General features: G+C 40.1%; 1 protein-coding gene across 2 annotated transcripts; it reads left to right on the top strand.

Moving 5' to 3' along the window:
* The first annotated feature begins 14,292 nt into the window (after nucleotides 1-14,292).
* On the top strand, nucleotides 14,293-22,455 carry LOC310806218 (FYN-binding protein 1). Of its 2 annotated transcripts, none has more exons than XM_083672261.1 (16): nucleotides 14,293-14,408; nucleotides 16,226-16,883; nucleotides 17,536-17,632; nucleotides 18,025-18,131; nucleotides 18,534-18,565; nucleotides 18,707-18,744; nucleotides 18,981-19,122; nucleotides 19,291-19,453; nucleotides 19,746-19,917; nucleotides 20,045-20,064; nucleotides 20,162-20,222; nucleotides 20,558-20,621; nucleotides 20,813-20,975; nucleotides 21,226-21,259; nucleotides 21,626-21,677; nucleotides 21,932-22,455. In XM_083672261.1, the coding sequence occupies exons 1-15, from the start codon at nucleotides 14,406-14,408 to the stop codon at nucleotides 21,675-21,677; spliced, it is 1,806 nt and encodes a 601-aa protein (XP_083528387.1). In that variant the 5' UTR covers nucleotides 14,293-14,405; the 3' UTR covers nucleotides 21,932-22,455. The 2 variants fall into 2 exon arrangements, with proteins under 2 accessions (XP_083528387.1, XP_083528386.1); XM_083672260.1 differs by having other exon boundaries at nucleotides 21,626-21,663.
* The last annotated feature ends 10 nt before the right edge of the window (nucleotides 22,456-22,465 follow it).

Raw genomic sequence — 22,465 nt, forward strand, 5'->3', positions numbered from 1 at the left:
ACAGGTTTCAATTTATTATTATCTAATTTATTTTTAAAAAAAAAATGAAATAACACATTTACATAAGTATTCAGACCCTTTGCTATGACACTCGAAATTGAGCTCAGGTGCATCCTGTTTCCATTGATCATCCTTGAGATGGTTCTATGACTTGATTGGAGTCCACCTGTGGTAAATTAAATTGATTGGACATGATTTGGAACGGCACACACCTGTCTATATAAGGTCCCACAGTTGACAGTGCATGTCAGAGCAAAAACCAGGCCATGAGGTCGAAGGAATTGTCCGTAGACCTCCGAGACAGGATTGTGTCGAGGCACAGATCTGGGGAAGGGTACAAAAAAATGTCTGCAGTATTGAAGGTCCCCAAGAACACAGTAGCCTCCATCATTCTTAAATGGAAGAAGTTTGGAACCACCAAGACTCGTCCTAGAGCTGGCTGCCTGGCCAAACTGAGCAAGGGCCATCGTCAGGGAGGTGGCCAAGAACCCAAAGGTCACTCTGACAGAGCTCCAGAGTTCCTCTTTGGAGATGGAAGAACCTTCCAGAAGGACAACCATCTCTGCAGCACTCCACCAATCAGGCCTTTATGGTAGAGTGGCCAGACGGAAGCCACTCCTCAGTAAAAAGCCAAAAGGCACCTAAAGGACTCTCAGACCATGAGAAACAAGATTCTCTGGTCTGAGGAAACCAAGATTAAACTCTTTGGCCTGAATGCCAAGTGCCACGTCTAGAGGAAACCAGGCACCGTTCATCACCTGGCCAATACCATCCCTACATGGTGGTGGCAGCATCATGCTGTGGGGATGTTTTTCAGTGGCAGGGACTGGGAGACTAGTCAGGATTGAGGGAAAGATGAACAGAGCAAAGTACAGAGAGATTCTTGATGAAAACCTGCTCCAGAGCACTCAGGACCTCAGACTGAGGCAAAGGTTCACCTTCCAACAGGACAACGACCCTAAGCACACAGCCAAGACAATGCAGGAGTCCCAGCCAGAGCCCGGACTTGAACCTGATCGAACATCTCTGGAGAGACCTGAAAATAGCTGTGCACCGACACTCCCCATCCATCCGGATTGAGCTTGAGAGGACCTGCAGAGAAGAATGGGAGAAACTCCCCAAATACAAGTGTGCCAAGCTTGTTGCGTCATACCCAAGAAGACTTGAGGCTGTAATCGCTGCCAAAGGTGCTTCAACAAAGTACTGAGTAAAGGGTCTGAATACTTATGTAAATGTGATATTTCAGTTTTTTATTTTTAATAAATTAGCAAACATTTCTAAAAACCTGTTTTGGCGTTGTAATTATGGGGTATTGTGTGTAGATTGATGAGGGAAAAAATGAATTGAATCCATTTTAGAATAAGGCTGTAACATAACAAAATGTGGAAAAAGTGAAGGGGTCTGAATACTTTCCGAATGCACTGTAAATGTATGCATCCAGTGTAATTCCAGTCCAACCATGTTTGAATTTGCTACAGAACAACATTTTACACTCAACAGCATCAAAAGTTGTCTGTGTTCTGTCTTTAAAGAAAATGCAATCTCCTCCAAAACCAATATCCCAGTTTATTCAACTCAGAATGTTTAGTCATTGCTTAACAACCAGTCTGCACAAAGTGATCTAGAGGGGTCCCCATGCAAGCAAGTGATGTGACAAGTATGGTACGCAATCCCAAGGGTTTGATTCACTTTCATGTGTTTACTTAACTCTTAGGAATGATTATAATGTATGTCAGCCTATGTCTTAACTTCCAGGAAGTCTCCACCAAGCAAATGACGTACAACTCATGCTGAAAGATTAATTTAGTAACACTTCCTGCATAGCACCCTTAACTGGTCTCACAAACACACTCATGTGGTGGTGTAATGTCTGTAAATCTTAGATGTTTTCAAATATTTAGCCTAATGTCATTGGTTGAAGTTAGCAAATACATTTAGTCTCTACTGTCTTGGCAACATGTTACAGTATAAATACTATGCTCTTTCATTTTGTTTTGATAAATTATTGTTGGTATCAGTGGCAATTTTAGCATGGCATTTCTGGAGGGCTAGGCTAGTAGGCTAGGCTAATTAACGGAGCTATATGAATATACAGCCCGAGCTCTGTCCAGGGTTCTGAAAGCGACAAGTAACAAGTGTGCATATCAAGGGTCTCGGCATTAGGCCTACACATAACATTTAATCCTCTACTTTATATCACAGCCAGTATAACATGTTTAAAATGACTACAAAACAAAGCAATATAGTCTACAGTGAACAGCGCACTGTCCATTTGTCATACATGTTCAAACAAACCAGCTCACTTGAATAGGAAGGTAGCGCGGCGGTTCTTTACGTGACAAAACCTCTCAATGACTTTACTGTTGAAATACATCTGTCCCTCGATCAATGGATTTTCAATGGAAAGCATGGCAAGGGCGTTCAGTCGCTGTTGTCCCATTGTGTTTCTTGCGAATGTCTTAATCCTCTTCAATGTCGAAAAGTTCCTCTCTGACTCTGCGGATGTTATGGGAGTTGTAATGATGATCCTTAGCAGAGAGCAGGTTTCAGACAAGGCCTCTTGCAGGTTGTTTTCGTGAATGGTCTGGAATAGAGACAGTGCTGATTTTCCTGTATGCAGCTCAGTGTGGTAGTAGAGAGTAGCCAGCTCTGTTTGCAACTTCTCCTTGTTGTTAAGGGCTGTGGGCCATAGCTTGATTGCACAGCTGAGTTGGGCCAATGGGAATGACAGTACAAACTTCGGGAACAATGAGCAGTCCACCAGCTGTGCTGCAATAAGGTGGTCACTTTTGGAGAACCAGTCCTCCACTTGAGCAATCATGGTGTCGCAGGCCTCCTTCATCTCTGCAGCCGTGTTTGTTTTCCTGCGCTTAGCTGTGCCCTCGCCAGCTTGGCTAGCAATCACATCTGCTCCGTCTCTCATTTCTTTCATGTTCACTTTGAAGCTCTCCATTGCACGATTCACGCCAGATGTGTCAATCTCTCTTTTCTGTAGCATGCTATACAGAACATCCACTTCTGGCATGACTTTGGCGAAGAACTGCAGCAGCTGGAGAAACGTCGGGTCCCACAAGTGCATGGACAGGCCGTATGCCTCGCTGATGATCACCCTGTCCCATCCCAGTTGAGTGCAAATGTAACACTCCAATATCTCGTCCCGACTCTCCCATACCACATTAACGGTCCTGCTTTTAAAGTTCCATCGTGTGCCGGGTGGCCGTGGGATTCGCTTGTCCGATGTCTCTACTAGAGCAGCTGTTCTTTTAGGCGAGGTGGAAAAGAAGGTGGCAAAAGCAGCTAAATCCACAAAAAACAAACACCTTCAGCTCACTGATTCTGGATGCACATACTTGCTGCAGGGTTAGGTTTAACTGGTGGGCATAGCAATGCACAAATATTGTGTTTGGGTAGGTCACCTTCATCAGTGTTTGCACGCTACCTACATTACCACTCATCACCCCATTGTATGTTGCAATGTTGTGCAATGAGTTTGTCAGTCAGCCCCAGGGGCTCAAGGGCTTGTTTGATCGCGTTGGAAAGGCCGATGGCAGTTCTATCCTTCACTTCCATGAACTCTAGGAATCGCTCCGTGACAGTGTTGTCTACCATGTATCTCAACACTATGACCATTTGGGATTTTCATGATATATCTGTAGTCTCATCTGCCTGGACAGCGACAAACTGGGTCTCTCTCAATTGTTTGGCCACTTCCTCCCTGTAGACCTCATACATGCAATCCAGGAGTTCGTTCTGAATGGTGCTAGATGTCCCCTTGAAGTAAGGCTGTTTGTCATAGTGTCTTTTGAGCCCCTCACACATCGTCTGAAACACCTAAAAATGCCTTGGTTTAGTGAGTTGGCTGACTCGTCGTGACCACGCTTACCCATTTCGCACTTCCCACAGAGTTTGATGCAATTGATCAGCCTCCCCAGAACATACTGATTCTCCTTGGTCTGTTTGTTGTGCTCCACGATGCTACAGCGATATGCACCATCTAGTTGTGCCTGGATGTTGAGCTGCCCCAGTAAACCCAACTTCATGGCACAATTCAGATGGGACACAGAGCTTTCATGCTTTGCTGTTCTTTCTGACAGATGTTTAATGTCTTTGAATCCAGCTGATGCCCAAACAGAGTCTCCACCAAAAAGCATACATGGGAAACAGAACAGCGCATGTTTCGAGGTGCTAGCGGTTAGCCATCTCTTTTTGTCAAACCATTCCTGTTTGAACGTACGGGTCACTTTGTCCCCAGCCTGAAGCAGGACAAAGTCTTCTGGTCTGTTTGGCTCAAAACGTTTTATCTCCAACTCCAACTTTATCTCCAAGGCAATGTACTAAACTGCACGGTCACCAAATAATCTACACGATTCATTGTGAAAACTTTAGCTAGCTAGCATTTGCAATAGACGTACAGTAGATCAACTGAATTGCTTTGTGATTATTTCTTGTCACGTCAGGCCATGTGTAATGATGATTTTCAGATGTTGAAGAATGCAGTCACCGGTGATGTAAATAAAGTGGATACTCGGAATAAAAGTTGGATCAGGATAGTTTAATTCAGATCAATCTGGGCTCACAATGGAAGATACATGGTCAATGCATAGTTCCACAAGAGAGCACCCAACTTGGGGTTTCCCTCATTATTTATACAGGAAGACAAACAAGTCTCAGGAAGCCTCCCCCATCTCATACATGGCATGGCGCCAGCAAGTTTGGAGGTAGAGGGGCCATGGCTATGTTCCACATCTGGTTATCATTACAACAGAGTCTTACGAGTTTGTACCCCAGCTAAAATTCATCATAACACCATGTTAACGGCATTAGCGTTTAATATTTTTTCGCCACCTGTTGCTAGGCAGAATTCATATACATTTCTGCCCCTCAACCCAATATAATTTGCGGGAGGTTTTCCCTGCTTACGCCAATCACTCTCATGTTGTTCCCCTAGCAACGATGGGGCAGAGTGCTCCACTGAGAGATAGGACAGGGAGCACAGCAGGAGCGCGAGCACACACACACACACACACACACACACACACACACACACACACACACACACACACACTAGAGTAATTACTCCAAAACAGCACTATAAGGATTGTGAGTCAAGTTTATTATATTTATACACACCAATTTCACTATTGAATCACTATTTTGTATTAAATATAAAATACATGTTGCCACAACATTCAGATGTAACAAGCATCTTGCACCACAGCGCCACCTTTGGTGGGGCACTGTGCCCCACATGCCCCTAATGTAAAAACGCCACTGGTGGTATAAAGAACACTGGAAGTCCTTGCATTTGTTGTGTGGACGACATTGCTGGGTGCAGGTTATGAGGCTTGTTGAATTATTTAATTTAATTTATTTGAACATAACTCATTATTATGACAGATACTTAACATCACAGTGCAGTCCTTAGAAGTACAGCATTGATGTACCACGCTGTGTACTCTTTGTTAGCTAAGGGAAATGGTCATTCTGTTACTTCTCAGTGGTCATTGGGTTGTCAATTCCCTCATTAGAATAGAATAGAATACAAAACTTTAACTTTGGTCACGCAATGTGGAAATTTGCCTTTGGCTTCACAGTGACATACACATAATACTTAAGACATCAAACATTAAAAACACCAATTGGGTGTCTTCAGTTTAAAGTTTCAAATGAGAATGACATTTGCATGTCTTGTCATTGTTTCTTTCTACAGTAATATCTGTCCATAGAAGGCATTGTTTATGTTTGCATGCAAGCTAAGGCATCTGGCAATTTGCCACATACTCTCCACTGAATGTAAGCTTGTTACTCTTATCCAGAATTCTGTGTTCCATTACAAAAATTAACCAGCGATGATTTTATTTCACATGTACAACTTCTATACACAATTAATAGATTTAGATTATAAAATAAGTTGTTGATTAAGAACATTTAAGATTATTTGATTTCAAGCAGATGACTCATTGGCGAAGGGGCACTAGAAGAACTCATGCACAGCTTTTGTTTCTGTTACAGATCAGTGAGCCGACCAAACATTTCAAGATGTGCTCCAATGTAACGTAACTGTAGTCAGCAATGCTTGTCAACATCCTACATCGTAGCTGACACATTTCAATGTTCCTTGGGTCATTATCAACTAATTAACTATGGTTGTGTCTTGTTATTGTCATATTTCCACTTTCTTGAGAAAATGATGCACTGTAAAGTGTTAAAATGGTTACTTTGTGTGGGAAATAGGGCAGTTTGTACATTTCACACACAAAATATTGAAAAATAGCTGTAAATGCATTTCTTTCTTGAACTAAATTCACACTGCTCTCTGATTGCCAAAATGCAGGCCCTTTCACAGATTCTAAATACTGGAAAGGCTGAATATATTACTGTGTCATTTCCTTTCAAACATCACTGTGATGGCAGATATATATAAAAGGAGAATATCCTTTTATATATCTATAATAGAGGTATATAATATAATAATAAAATAATGACAATAATTTTAATGGTTTATATTAAGCATACATGTACATACAAACACTTTTGTAACACTATTGTACAACTAGTACTAGTACAAGTACTCACATAATGCCTTATTAGAAGGAAATGCAACCTCTGTACCGAACAGAAATATGGTGCCTCAGTCTGTATGTTAAGGAGAAAAGTAATGATTGCTGAATTGAATATGCAATTTCTTTTATGTACTCTCTCAGCACAGAACCAAATGACCCTTCGCTATGGTCCAACACTGACTCAAATCCTTATGAAACTGGATGAAATATGACAATCTAATCTATTTTAAGTGTTAAGTATTTCATATCCTCTCAGGCAATCTACTTTTATCTTTCTCTCTGCCAGACACCCTTTCCATTTTGGTTTTTCAATATTCTCTTCATCTCTCTTTCATTTAGAGGAGATTTGAGAGAACCACTGGGTGAACTCAGCCTAAGCTTTCTTCCTGGTACTTTCAGATGAAATAATTGTGCTATATTTTGCTGAGAAATTATTTAATGCATTCACAAAGTTTTCTCCAGGAACTCAGATTTAGTTGGCTTTGTCCTTAAGACATTTGGCAAACATCTGCCAACATGTTAAAAAGTCTTTTAACATTTGCCAAAATGTTAATGTGGGAACATTTTGATATCAATATTGATATTGCAGAAAACAATCATGTTTGGAAAGTGAGAGGATAGTCTTGATAACTGGACTGGAAAAGACGTTTCAGTGATTTCTAATTCATTACACCTCATAGGCTGTAGGTGCTGGTGTATAATGATATTGACATGATATTATTTACCGGATTCATTTGTTGACACCTCTTCATCACTTATCACATCAGTATCATTCAGGAGAAATTATATTCGCCTGATTTTGCACTTTATTAACAATAAGGGTGTGCGATTTTTTAATATTATAATTACCATGGATAATATTCATTTATAAGATTATCCAAGGCAATTCACAGTTAAAACATACAGTATATTGCACTGTGGCCCCTGCAGGAACCCACAACCTTGGTGAATGATGCACATTTAGTCCAACCGACTAAACCATAGGAACTATGGTAATTAACAGAGTTCCCATGTATTTTAGCATTCCAGCGGATGTTAATGTATCACCAATGAGCCATCTCCTTGACCTTTGGGTCCTGGATGTTTCACACGGCTTTGAGGCTCGAGTTGAGCCAAAGACAAGAGTTGAGCAAGATCTCTAGCAGGTAAGATATATCTCTCTCTCATGGCTATTTCAGAGAGGACATGACTAATATAATATGTTGTTTATTACGTTTTTTACCTGCAATAACGACTGAAAAAGATGATCTTGCTTGGACCTGTATGCACTTATTAAATTATATTTATTAATTTATGTATTTAGCAATATTATCAATATAAGTCTGTACAGTATGTAGTCTACTACAGTATATACAATCTAAACTATTTCGCTGACTGATATAAAATGCTGTCTCACATTGGATTATATGGAGGGTGTTTTTGAAGCAGATTGACCTTCCCACCCTCCTAGCATGTCTATCTCCCATCAGACATACTGTATAAACTGAAGCAAGCAGCAGCACATTATTATGGAGACAGCCAAAGAGGCTTCCATGGCAGCTGCGAACTGTCCTGCCCCAAGCCAAGGACCTGTCAAGACATGGCTCTCCTCCAAGAGAGGTGAGGGGTTGTGGCGTGGTGTACTCAGTTGGGTTGTGTTGTGTGTGTTGTGTGTGTTGAGAATTTATAGATGTCGACTGGCTTTTCATTGTGTAATTGCTTTGTACTGGTCAGCATACTACAAATGTCTGTTTAGATGTGGTGGGTAGTATGTGTATGTAATCCACATCCTCTCAGGTGTTTTCCAAAGCACTACTAGCATCCCTAAGTGAATTGGAAGAGTCAACCTAGCAGCAATATGCTAACCATTAACCAAAAAGAGCAAAGTTCTTTTGTTATAGGATTGAAATAACTTTTGATGAGTTTGAATTTTGTGAACTGTCATAAAAATCACATTTTAGTTATTATCTCAAGATAAAAGTTTGCTAGAAAGACAATCAGTGTTTCTACAGCTTTTGAAATTGCTTTGGTCCATCAAGCCTTTTCAATTAATGAAGAATAGTGGGATATTCTTGTGAATAGATCATCTGTTTACAACTCTAGAAAAGTAGTTTTTAACAGCATCAATGAAATGAGGTAACAGATTATAGCCACAACATGACTTGTAATTGTTACATCAATCCACTGATGCTGTTAAAAAGCCAACCTTTGTCCCAACAATGCTTTTACCGTCTCATTTCTCATCCATAAACATCACTTGCCATTCCAGGAAGAATGATAAAACATTGACTCATCCTCTTAGATGAGTCAAATGGAGACACACACACACCCACACCCACACCCACACCCACACCCACACCCACACCCACCCACACACACACACACACACACACACACACACACACACACACACACACACACACACACACACACACACACACACACACACACACACACACACAGCCCAGTAGCCTACTCCTTGACTATGGGAGTGCAGACTCATGTTCAGGGAGGGTCAAGTTTATTGACCCTCATGGTCAGTTCATGGCCCACTACTGGTATTCTCAGGAATGGCCGCCCCGAAGACCGCCGCTGATGTGACCTCACGTTTCCAAGGAGATGGAGTTCGCTACAAGGCCAAGCTCATTGGTGTGGACTACATCCCAGAGGCCCAGGGAGACAAGATGTGTTTAGACTCTATGATGAAGCTGAAGGTAGCCTGTGGGAAAGAATGCTTAGATAGAGACTTCTGTGCCATATCCATATTTACACATGACTTGGCTCTGTAGTACTGTATATATTGCCAACATAAGCCCATTATTTTTAGTCCTCAAATATTGTGTTGTCTTGATAAGTTGAAATATGTCATTGCTCAGTAACATGAGAGAATGCACCAGTTTTGCGGTCAGTCAGAAGGCTGAGATTTTATGACAAAGTTCAGGTTCAAGTTTATTTCTAAAAATATATTTGTACATAGTTAGGAATTTATTATTCATCATTGTGGTAAGAAGAAATGCAGTGATAAGGTTGTACTAACCCTAACCCACACTAATGACACAGTTCCAATGTAATGAAAAACACTGAATTGATGATCACTGTGAAATTCTGTTCCCATAACTTGTCAGGTTGCCAAGTAGCTACAGCTAAAAGTCATTCAGAGTCCTAGGAACTCACAGTAAATAAATAGTAGTAACCCCAAAACACTAGGTTCTACTTGGGAGGGTGAGCAGTGTATGAAATACCCAAAAGGAGGCAGAGACTGGAGTAGCAATAATAATACAATATTCATCAGAAAAAAAACGTGTAAAAGGATTAAAATGTCCATGGAACACAAATAGTAAAAGGTCACTTGTCATTGGGCCATTGACCCAGCCGTTCTGGCCCTCAGTAGGCACTCGCACAGTTCAAGAATGGAAAACTTGTAGTTCGTTCCCCCGCACTTGCTTCCGTTCAGCCTGGAGTTGGCTGGCTGTAGTAGGGTACTACATGCATGACCCAACAGGGGTGGGTTCTCTCATCAAGGGTTTCCATTCCTTCAATAGCTCCTTAGTGATGTCCTTCTTCTGGTCCTTGACTTCCTCCATGATCTCCCTTTTCAGTGCTTGTTTCCAGTCAGCTTCCTGTGAATGAGATCTAGATAAGTTATGCCCCCCACCGCAGAACAAGTTACCTCAGGCCACTTTCATCCACATCGATCTTCCTTCAGCAGCAGGGCCTCCCGTTGTATGTCTTTTTCGAGCTTGGAGGAGGGGGCCCTCCTCAAGGCCTATCAGGAAGTGGTCCCGCAAATGCGCATTAGTGGGGTCGTCCCTCTGGGTCGTGCTGTTGTAACCTGCAGTGCAGTTCTTGCAGGCGCAGTATATAGGCTTGGACTAATTCATCTGGCCTTTGTGTACATACAACATACATCACTGAGATCTTAAGACAGGGAAAGGGGTCCTTTCTGTATAGAGGGTATCTAGGGCAGCAAAAATCTTAGCAACTGTATTACGGTTACCTGCATCTATTACACTAATCTGTCATTTAGCCATCCCAGCTAATGCTTCCATTAGAATGCTCACCTTTCTAGGCTCCATCAAGTCTTATACTTCCAACACACCTGACAAAACCAGCTGCAACTTTATTGTTGTATATGCATAACAAAGCCTTCTTAGCAAAAGCCTGAACCAATATACCAGCACTGCTGTTTCCAATTGACCTCAGCCGGCGTGTGTGCATGTGTGTGGACTCAGGGCCAGGAGGTGGCATCCAGGAACCAGGGACAGCACAAGCAGAGGGTGTGGCTGAAGGTTTCCACGACTGGCCTGAAACTTGTAGATGAAAGGACTGGTGTAAGTACTACAGTACAGCTACTTTGACAGTAGTTACTCTGACATACTCTCAATGCTAATCCTCTTCTTACCTCACTGCCTGGGAGGTTCATATAAGATAGCACTTACAGGAATTCATGTATGACAGCTGTTGAGGTCCAGACCAGCAGATGTATTCCTGGCAGCTACACTAAAAGGATGTGAGCAAAACTTTTACTTCTCTTTTGGCCATGAGCTTGAGGCTGAGAGAAGGCTATCTCCACAATTGTATAATCTTTTTATTTATGTATATATCTTTTTTTTTTATAGAATTCATCTGAACTGAAATCAGTGAGAGGGATATGATTGATGGGAAGATACTGAGATCAGTAACTAGACTAGACTTGATTCTTGGTGCCTGCCGAATTATATATTATTGTTCATCCTGACCCTCTGAGGTGTACTTTGACCTTTTTAGGTGAAATATGTACATTAACCTATGCTTTCTTTACGATACAGTCTTCCTTTAGGAGGTTCTTTCTAACATAAAACTCTAACCATCCCAGTCTCATTCAGATGTGTTCTCAATGTAGGCTGTGCAACACGACCATGAGAGTGGGAACATCAGCTCTCTGAGAAAGGATGAGTCAGACCCTAGAGCCCTCTCCTATGTCTACAATCATGAGGGCTCCTACAAGCTGTACTACATCAAGATGGCCAATCTGGTAGGGGATCAGTCACTCAAATGACTTTGTACAGTATATATTATGATGGACAACATTATTTAAACCGAAATCTGATGCAAAATCAAATGTGTAATACTGACCTTTGGTTTCTGATGGAATAGGCAGACCCTGTCCTTGACGATATCAAAGAGGTCTGCCAAAGTCTTGACCAAGGAACACAGGAAGATCAAAAAGAAGTAACACACAAGGATCAACCAACAGAGGTGAGTGCACTTAATCATTCATGACCATCTGATTGAGGCCCTGTTCAGATTATACGTCCATAGATAGAATGAAGGGCAGACACATGCACGGACACCCGCATGCACACACATACAATTTGTTTTGTTTTATGTTATTATGACATTATTATTATTTTCTGCAGAATGGTGCTTTACTGCTTCTTGATGAGCAAGCCTTTCCTCTAAAGGTAAGGAGAGCATGAAGAAAGAGAAGTATGAAAGGCTAAGAGAGGAATGGTTCATGGGATGGTCATTGTTGTCATTGTTTTCTATGATCCAGAAATGAAGGTATTAGTTTATGCATTACTAAAACGTATGTATGATTGCTCAACAAAGAGTATTGTTACTTGCTAAATCATTCTTGTCATTCTCAATTACAAACCTGAGAGAAATACTATTTGTACCTGCCTGTACACAGTGTTAATTGATTTCTCTCTTCAAGGGCTTTAATGATCTGGACATGTTCAATCTCATGCCCAGCTCTTCAGGGCAATCACAAGAGGTAATGGAGATACTTAGTATGTAAATGTTTCCTCCCCCGCTTTTACTACTTAAATTTACTCCCCAAGAAAAAAGAGCAGTACTTCTATGCAAAACATTGAATTTTAGATGCTGGAAATGTTTTATATGGATTCAACTGTTTCACATCAAGTATGGATGACCGAGTGCCCTGGTTTGTACCCACAGACCTCATCCAGGGATGAGCTGATGGACATCTTCTCTATCCGTTTGGAGGATCCGCCAGGCACCAGGCAAAACTCAGAGCTAAATCAAACAGGTGAACTATTTTATCTAATCTGAGAATGTTAGTAAACAATGCTCAAAGAGCAAAAGTGTCAAGAAGGTAAAAAGTTGCAGAATGTATACCAGATGTTTCCAAGAATGTTCCAGTGACAAATGTAATGTTATTCATGAAATTATGTAAATGTTATGCTGAAGATTTTGCTAAGGGGTCAAAGATGCATTAATGGGTTTTTGTTCTCATGATAACATTGGCTGAGAACCAAGTTGAGATCACACTGCAACATTACTTAAGTTCACAGAACATGTACTGTTTACTGGTTAGACTAAATGCATGTATCCTCATCTCAAGTTTATCTTCCCGACTGCACAATAAAAAAAAAGAGCCCTTGACTTACTAAAACTAGAGGCAGAATTTAAAAAGCTAAACAGTCCACACATACTACCCACACCAAATCAAGTTTCAGGGACCAATAGATTTGTCACAGTACGCTATACAATTTTTATGTTCTTTCTGATTTATTCAAGGATCTCCACAGCAAAGCACATCACTTTCTCCGATACTGCCCACCCTCCCCGGTCAGCCACTAGGGGTCACTCCATTCACAATACCAACTTCCATACCTTGGGGCCAGCAGGGGCCACTCACAAGCTTCCAGACCGGTTTAAATGCCCCCTGGGGGACCCCAACCACCTGGCCCACCCAGCCTGCGATGACAGGATGGGCCCCGGGTGGCATGACGTCCCAGGGATGTCCCCCACTGCAGGCGTATGGTGTGCATCCCCAGCCTGGGGTTATGTGGGGTCAGAGCATAGTGAGCTATCCCACTGCTACCACCAATGACATCCCCTATGGAGGAGAAGGATTCCAGCAGCCTGTGTCTCCCACTACGTCCAACAAACCAGCCCAGAGATGAACTGGCTCAGAGAGTGAATTTGTTTTTATCAGAATTTCTGTATATCTGTGTGATGTTGCTATACATTGTCTTTAGAACTTAGTCATGCCTTTTTCTGTCAAGCATGGGTATAATTGGTTTTCTATAGTACAGTTTTAAATTATGTTTTGATCATGCACTTCTGTGAGTGTTAGATAGATGGAAGTTTGTTTGGCTGTAATTTTATGCAGAATACTACTATTATTTGTGAGACATACACATCAATTCTAATTATTTGCAACAACATGTAAGATATGTAAAAGTAAAAGTAAAATTAAACTTATTTAGTTTTAAAGTGTCACTGAATCACTCAACTTGGAATTGTTTCTAGGACTGCATTTGGAAATTTGACTTTTATTTAGAGGCCATTGTCATTTATCTATTCATGTAAAGAAAACAAAGTGGTTCTGTCCCAAACAGTGAATTACTCCAGCATAATTATGATTACGTGCGCTCCTCCTAAATCTTGGTTCTGTACATTTTTCAATGTAGTAAATATGGCAGAATAGATGTATGTGTGATTCATCTTTAAATGTAGATGTTGGTATTCCTATGCCTAATATACATTTTGGACATATATTAAACGGTATTATATGAAGAGACATATTAGCAAATACATGACGTCTTGTATAGCTTGCACTGGTGGTATCAGTTGAATTTGTAATTATTGACTTAATCAAGCAACGGTGTTACAGTGTTCACTTGTATCTTCAGCCTATGGCTCTAAATAATCTCTTTAGAATGCTAGTCACACTGGAATTCACTTTACGAGGCTATATTTCCTGATTTAGCTGTCGTTGTGATCCTGTATATCTGGGTTGTTGAGGCGGGACATTGACAAGTCAGCATCCTCGTGAATGACAACCAAAATAACAGGTCAACATGGATCACGTCGTTTTCATCTCAATTTGAGTTAACTTCACAAACAAAGATGGTAAGATATCACTTAAATATTAAAGAATCGATATAGCAAAAATATTGAAGGTGAATAATTTCCAAATAACTATTGAAAAGTGAATTACTTTTCACGCAATTAAAACACCTGTTTTTATGCCGCATGAAAATGATCTTAAGGATTTAACTGTGCTAAAATAAACGCATATGCATTTTATTATGTGGGCTATTGTTATTTCTCGCTTCTATAAATAATACACTATGACCCACCTCGCGTTTGCTTAAGACGAGTATTTGTAAACCACATGTTTGAACTTGGTGTACTCATGTTATTGTCACTGATAAAATTACTTGCGGTCCTTTGGGGTGAGAGGCTACAAGTGGATGTATGTTGTGCTTATGAAGCAACATACGTATATAATGCAATATTGCATAATATAATATTACATCACTAAGGCCATCTGAGTGGTTATTATTGAATTGATGGTGCATTGATGAAAGGAACCATTTATCGCTCCCTTACTACAGGTTACTTATTAACATTCAATGAAGGCTACAGCACACAATGTTCTTCACATTCTCTCTCTTATCTGTACTTGGTTACTTTTGCTTTACCTATATATATACTATACTACTATTGGTCATTTTTCCAGACCTAGATTATATCTACGCCTAGACTAAAAGCATATTCAATGGAGAGTCAATTACATTTTGGCTTAATTTGTGTATTGTAAACCAGCCCATGTTAAGAGCTCTTTCTTGGGACTGTCTGATGTCTTTCAAAAATATTTTTTTAATAGGTAATATGATAAATGTCAAATTATAGTTCTGATCTGAGTAAGCAAGTGCTTGATGAGCAATAGCTTATTGTGTTTTGTGGTTCAGAGCATATTTCCTTTTCTCTCAGAAGAAAATATCTTTAGCAAAGCATGCAGCCAATTGGCCTATATATGACTGTGACTACCATTTCTATGGTAACCATTGCAGAATGGTGCATGAGGTGCATAGGTGTGTGGTTGCAGAAACTTCCTGTTCCTTGTACTGAGTCTTTGTTTAACCCTCAGACAAATACTTTGCTGTATAATTCATGATAACTGTATTTGAGTTGGTGTTTGTCTGAGTTATTCTAAACTTAGACAAAGTATCTAGATTGAACCACAGCAAGACCACAGTATGGCTCTGGGCACTGCAATTAACAATGGTGTGTTGTTCTTATTAACAACACAAACACGAAAACATGGTTGTGTTTCTAATGTGTGTTCTACGTTTATGTAATTAAAATATCATTAACATTCAAATACTTAGTACATTGCATACAAGTTCCAGTATGTTTGGGTTTCTTATTCAGATGATGAGAATGTATTTTCCAAGGGGAATCCTAGCTTGACTAAGACATTTTCTTTTACATTTGACTAAGATACAATTCCTAATTCAGCCATTCCTAAGTATGTAGGCGACAGCCCAATGTTTATCTTCTAGTTTACATTACATTTTACACTGATACTTTTGTTTAGCTTGAGAACCACTATCCACAGACTACAGTCTAATATCTCTGTGTGGTTCCTTAAAAATATATCTTTCAGTTTCATATGCTTGGATGTAGCAGCACATTCAGAGGGTTTTCTTTGTGACTTGGCAAAAGAAAGTCTGTTGTAGACCTTAGATAATGTCATTCATTGCCAGTAATGATTAAAGGGCCCAGGAACCTCTATTGTATTGATGTGCACTCTTTGAGGGATGCTTTAGCATGGGGGTGTGAGAGATGTGTGGGGGAGGTTGTGCCGGTTTGTGCTGCATTACTAACTTCCTGCTCGCAAGAAGAGCAGCCTAATATTCACCTTCTGCATCTCTTATCAGGAAGAGAGTGTGGATGTCAAAGGATTGAGGGCCAGGTTCAACGCCAAGGCTGACATGACAGACAGCCGAGAAAGTAGTTCTCCGAAATCCCCACTGTCAGGACTTGGAAGAGGAGGCCCTTTGGCAGATATGGGCGTTACAGTAAATGGGGCAGTCAGACACAAATTGATGCTAATGGCCCCTACCACACCACTTCCTGGATCAAGCTCCTCTCCAGATCTACAGAGGCTCCCGCAGCCTCGGAGGGTTGAACTGGCGGGCACATCTAGCCCTACCCCAAGGCCCCAGCTGCCTCATGGGGTCTTCCCCCGCCCACCACCGTCACACCGCCCAGGAACTACTGAGCTGCCCCGACCGGCGCCCCCACCCTCAGACACAGACAGACAGGGCAGGGTCAGACTCACTGGGGACCTACGGCAGAATATGATGCTCAAACACCAGGTGGCGCCCATCGTCAAGCCGCTACCCCACAGCGGCCCCCAGTCATTGCCCAGCCAGAGGAGCCTGACAGAGGTCACCCCACTGAGGAAACTCCTGCCCCCCGCGGGCCCCAAGCCCAGGAAGCCCAAGCGGCCCCCTCATGTTAGCTTGGAGTCCTATCGCAGAGTCTCCAAGGCCCCACCTGTCTTAGTTCGGCCAGGGTTAAGGAAGAGCGATGGTAAGCACCTTTATTTTGATTTTTGAATACACCTTTTGCTAATTCAGGTGTGTAATTATGGGAAATAGTTAGCTGAACATAGAAGAACAGTTAAATAAAATATGAAATATTTAACCTAAGACTTCATGCAAGTGTTAATTATGGCTATGTCGGTGTACAGTTTGAATACATTTAATGTAAGCACCAAAACATTCAAGAACATCTATCTAACTTGTCAGAGAAAGACGGTTTTAGGTCTATGCTATTTGGTTGCTATTTAAAACATTTTCAATTTTACTATTGTTAACTTAGCAACCTCATAATTTTCCTTCCTTTTACATAAGTTCTTTTGAAAAACATACATACATATCACTTGAAAAAGAGTACCTGTAAGAAATAAAACAACTGTACACCAATATAACCAAAGTACACTTGAATGAAGTCTTACAAAGGCTAAGGTAAAATATATCATACTCTATTTAACTCTTCATCTATGTTCAGCCTGGTTCCTTTCAAGGTTTCCTTATATCAGGGAGTGTTGTTGTTTATATTGTTTATGTTGTGAAGCACTTTTCTTTGTTTGTAAAAATGGCTTTAGAAGTCAAATAACCCTAACCCAGTAGCACCTGGTGCAGGCAGCCCTATGACACTGCAGGTTGTTTCTCTTTCTCAGTGGGCAGTAGTTCATCCCTCCCTGGGTTAGTCAGTCCATCTGGCCCCCCAAGGCTCCCCATCAAACCCAGCAGCCTACCAAGACAGCCTACCCATGTGTGAGTGTTGACTTACTGTATCCTCCCTGACTTTTAATGGAGCTGTTACACACCCAACTCATTTGATTGGTTCAATTGGTTGGATAATGAATTACATTCAAGTGACACCTAAGTCATAAGAGTAGCATAACGAATGACTGGTTATGCATGAAGTTGGGTTTTGTGTTGGTCATTGAGTACTATTTGGAGTTTATTATGCATGTCAAACATTTCCCTGAATTGTTCCTCACAATTATGAGGTGCCCAAATGGTTTATACTATATAACAGTCATTTTTTGTTTTGTTTTTGTTATTAGCATTCATCTTTTGGCACAGAACACAGAAGTATTTACGAACACATCAGTATTTAATTGCTTTGTTCTTCTTGTTTTCTTTTTTTGGATACCCCAAAGACCTATAGAGGATGACCAGGATACATATGATGACATAGAAAATATAAAACTATTTCCTCCACCTCCGCCTCCACCTCCAAATCACCCAGGGAGCTGGGACAAGAGTGGTAAGAATGACAATTTACTGTTTAGGCCTACATGTTTTTTTTAAAATTATATATAGGTTGAATATATAACTGCAAACTCAGGGCTGAATCTAATAAGTATTTAAACTCAGAATTTGTTAATCTTGCACTGGCCTCATTCATATGACTTTTTCAGATGATGTGTATATTTGTTGTATGGTTATTGTTGTTGTTATTTCATTGTTGTTTTTTACCCTGACTGCACTATACAATTCCCTTTGGGGACAATAAATGTGTTGATTGATTGATTGATTGATTGCAAGTTTTAGTTACATGCCATCTTGCCAATATGTCAGGTCGAGATTCATCCCATAATGCATATATCTTACCTGCTCATAGTTTGTTCATTACATTGTTCCCTCACTCTTGCTATTTCACCCACAGACTCTTGCAATGATGGTTCTTCACAAATAGGGGTGAGAACATATACAGTATCACCCTTTCTATGTCTAACACTGCTACATATCAAGGACAATTAGAACTGCTTGTGAAATAATGTTTTTGATAAACATTTTGCTTTCAACCCTCCAATCCTTCTGTATCCTCCTTAACTGCAGGAGAGCGATGAAAGTGAGGTCTATGACAGTATTGATGAGTAAGTACAAGCAATTCTGAAAACTTATAGAAGAGTTGAAAACTCTTATTGGGTAGCTATCTTGTGTGACCCATGTCATAAACATGTAATAACTTATAACCAGCAGTCAGAATGCATAAGATAGAAAGCATTTGAAATAGCTAACACCTATTATGACTTGTTTGTAAGGGCGTAATAGCTGTTCACATCATGTTGTTGTCTGACCATTAAATGTCTCTCTTTTTCCATCTCAAAAGCATCAAGCAGGAGGGGGAATCCAGCAGTTTTGAAAAGACAAATAAGAAGAGACAAAAAGAGATTAAGCGACAACAAGAGCAGGAGAGGAGAGAGCAAAAAGAAAAACAGAAGAGGGAAATCGAGTACAAAAAGAAATTTAAGGTGGCACACCACATTTCCACGCTCTAACCACTCTAAAGTCCAAAAGTACAGTACCTCCAACCAGTAACACTTTTTGTGTAACTCAATAGATACATTTGAATACCAAATTTGTCCTTGTCGAGACACCCCAGTTTTCAACTCTCTGCACTGCTTTCTGCCCTGCTGCAGCTTGATCCAGGGGTGGTAGAGGTCCTTCACACTGCCAGGGTCAGACACGACTGGCAAGGTGGCAAGCATGATCTAAGTGTACGGCAAGGAGAGAGCGTGGAGATCCTACGGGTTAAGAACAACCCAGGGGGCAGGTGGTTAGCCCGCTCACTTAGTGGCACCTGTAAGTGTAGCGCTGTTAAGTTCCATAGAAATTAACTTTGTGGGAAAAACTTGATTTAGTAGTTTTATCGTAGTATGAACCTAGAATTTTGGAGGTCAACTTAAACTGAAAAGCTAAAACTTCTTGTTTCATTGTCATTATAGAGAAATTTTGATTATTTTTGTCAGTTTTTTTTGCACCATACATTTTAATATTTTTTTAAAGGCTCTCATTGGTGTGATAATGCCAGGTCTGAGTCATATTTTCATTATCATAGCTACCAAACCTCCCTCATTCTTGTGCATTTTTGCAGATGGCTATATCAGTAACACATGTGTGGATGTGGACTATGAGGAAGTGAAACGTAAATTATTCCAATCCAGACCCGTCAACTCCTCGCTGCCACCACCACCACCATCACCACCTGTCCCTATACAGGACAATGACATCTATTATGATGTCGACTCTTCGGATCCCATGAACAGGTTGCTCTCTCACATTGACTTCGTTATGTTCCTTTCAAATGTGCCTTTCACTTAGAAAGCTGCTCATAATCAAAGTAGTGCCCCCTTGTTGCCATTGGATGACATAATTTATGTTTCTCTTTCATAGCATGACTCAGGATGATGATGGTAAGTGGTGCTGTTAATGATCATTTTCCATTAAGATGTTCATTAGTTTGTTCATGCGAAACAAACAACAGGCTTGTGGTCTCTCTCCCTCCCATAGATGATGACTATGATGATGTGCAAGGGCTATCTGATGACTTCCCCCCCCCCCCTCCTGAAAGGTATCCACCATTAATCTTTCAGCCAGTTTAAACACCATTGAAATTGATCATGAAATTGAAATTGATCAGCTTTGATCATCAGTGAATTAGTGAAATTAGTGAAACTTTTCCAAAGAAAAGTTAGTCAATAAATGTTTCTCTCCCTCTGTAGTTTTTCATAGTGTGGCTTTCCATCGCCAACTCAGACTACTCTGGCTTGTCATCCTGGCTATGCTACTGACATTTATTACATAATAACTGAAATGTATTATTATTTTATTCAAAATAGTGAATAAAGTTGCTTAAAGCAAAAGGAAAAACACACCAAAAAGTTAAGATTGTCATTTCTTATTCAGCCTAGATCCCGAGATGACTAAGAAGCTGGAGAAACAGGAAAAGGAATTTAGGAAAAAATTTAAGGTAAATCTTTTGCTCTTGCATATCTCTTAGAAAATGTTTCAGCAAATCATTTTATTTTGACAAACTCACTTTAAAGTCCTCAAATATAAAACAAATCACCATATTATCTTATGTTTTTTCAAATAAGAAAATAAAAAAAAATAGAATTATAGAATATAATCCAAGTTATACAATTTATTTTGCCCTGACAGTATGAAGGACCCATAAGGGTGCATTGCACCATGATGGTCGACCCAAATGCCAGCATCAAGAAGGCAGGGGGGAAGGATCTACCTTTGTTTCAAGGACAGATCCTGGAAGTCATCCAACTTACCAACCATAAGAAAGTACTTTGTCGTAACGAGCATGGGAAATGTATGTGAATAGGTCGCCCTCTTGTGTCAGTGTTCAGTTACTTGTCTGACTTTTTACAACATCTATAAAAAACATTGATAATAATCTGTTATGACAACATTATGTAGCCCTTATGAGATTCGATTGGATGAAATACTGGAGATTGTTTGTGGTATAATCAGTAAGAGATCCCAGAAAATCCCTTTTAATTAATTTTGTATACGATGAGGAGTTTTCTTGAAATCAACTCTATTTCTTCTTTCTCTCACAGATGGATATGTGCCTAGGTCTCTCCTTCTTCAGGCGTAAGTGATTTCCAAATGTGTTTTGATTATCAATGTCATTATTGATTATCTAGTTAAAGGCTCAGATCAAGCAAACCAGTGCTGTGATTATGTATTTAAGTTAAAACTGAGATGTTCTATATTGAGGTAGATCTAGAATAGGCATAGTCACTGGTATGAATCTGCGGTATCATCAAAGAGATAGAACACACTATTCTCTATGGGTATCATATTGTGCTGCAGACTAGTAAAATTTGCCCACAGAATGATACAGAATATATTCAGTAACATAGAATTTAATATGATGAATTAGCCTTTATGTGAGGTATTGTAGGCGTACTGCATCATAATGTTTTGGTTCATATAGTTTGTGTTGTTCTTCTACAGCGAAGGGGATATTTATGATGATGTTGATCATCCTGGGGGTATGTTATTTTAAGTACATTTTAGTTACTCATTTCATAGTATTTCTGTGTTTAAAATGTCTGTGTGATAATCTGAACATGCATATTTTGAGACATGATAATCATTTCAGTGTACTACATTTTCTGAAGCATTGCATTTTCAATGAATGAAAGTTATGACGCTTTACCATTGCTTTTGATAATGAATAACTGCATATAATATTACCTATATTGTATATTGTGAGAGGTACAAGAAAGAACGCCTTGACCTCCTCTCTCCTCCTTACAGATATCTATGACAACGAACCTACCCACTGAAGCACTGTTCCTGACCATTGTGGATTAATACTGGAATGACAATTAAATGCTTGTCTTCCATGGAGAAACACCACCCCCGTCTCTACTGTCACACACACTGGACTTTATTGTGTAATATCCTCAATGACATTATTCATATACATGTATGTTTTTGTAATATGTGTGCTATGTTTTAAGATTTCCAAAAAAACTAAACTAAACTAAAACACACACACACACACACACACACACACACACACACACACACACACACACACACACACACACACACACACACATTTCTTGTGCACCATGAGGGTATTAAAGAAGCTCATTTTGTGTTGGAAAATAAATATATCCAATTAGCTGAAGGGCCAGGGTTGTACTAAATCATTTAAAAGAACAATCATGGCATCATTGCGGTTTGCTCCAATTTACTTGTAGAACGTTTTAATACACTATTTGCTTTGTTCGTCGCTGAATGATTTTTGAAATAAATTAACAAAATAAAAACTTCTTTTTGTAA

This window comes from Argentina silus (assembly GCF_951799395.1).
Source record: "Argentina silus genome assembly, chromosome: 6".
In the NCBI taxonomy this organism is placed as follows: Eukaryota; Metazoa; Chordata; class Actinopteri; order Argentiniformes; family Argentinidae; genus Argentina; species Argentina silus.

Excerpts from the sequence above, each read along its gene's own strand:
- LOC310806218 (XM_083672260.1), top strand. Across the intron at positions 16,884-17,535 it reads AGGGTTAAGGAAGAGCGATG|TGGGCAGTAGTTCATCCCTC; the intron begins GTAAGCACCTTT and ends TCTCTTTCTCAG. Across the intron at positions 21,664-21,931 it reads TGATGTTGATCATCCTGGGG|ATATCTATGACAACGAACCT; the intron begins GTATGTTATTTT and ends TCCTCCTTACAG.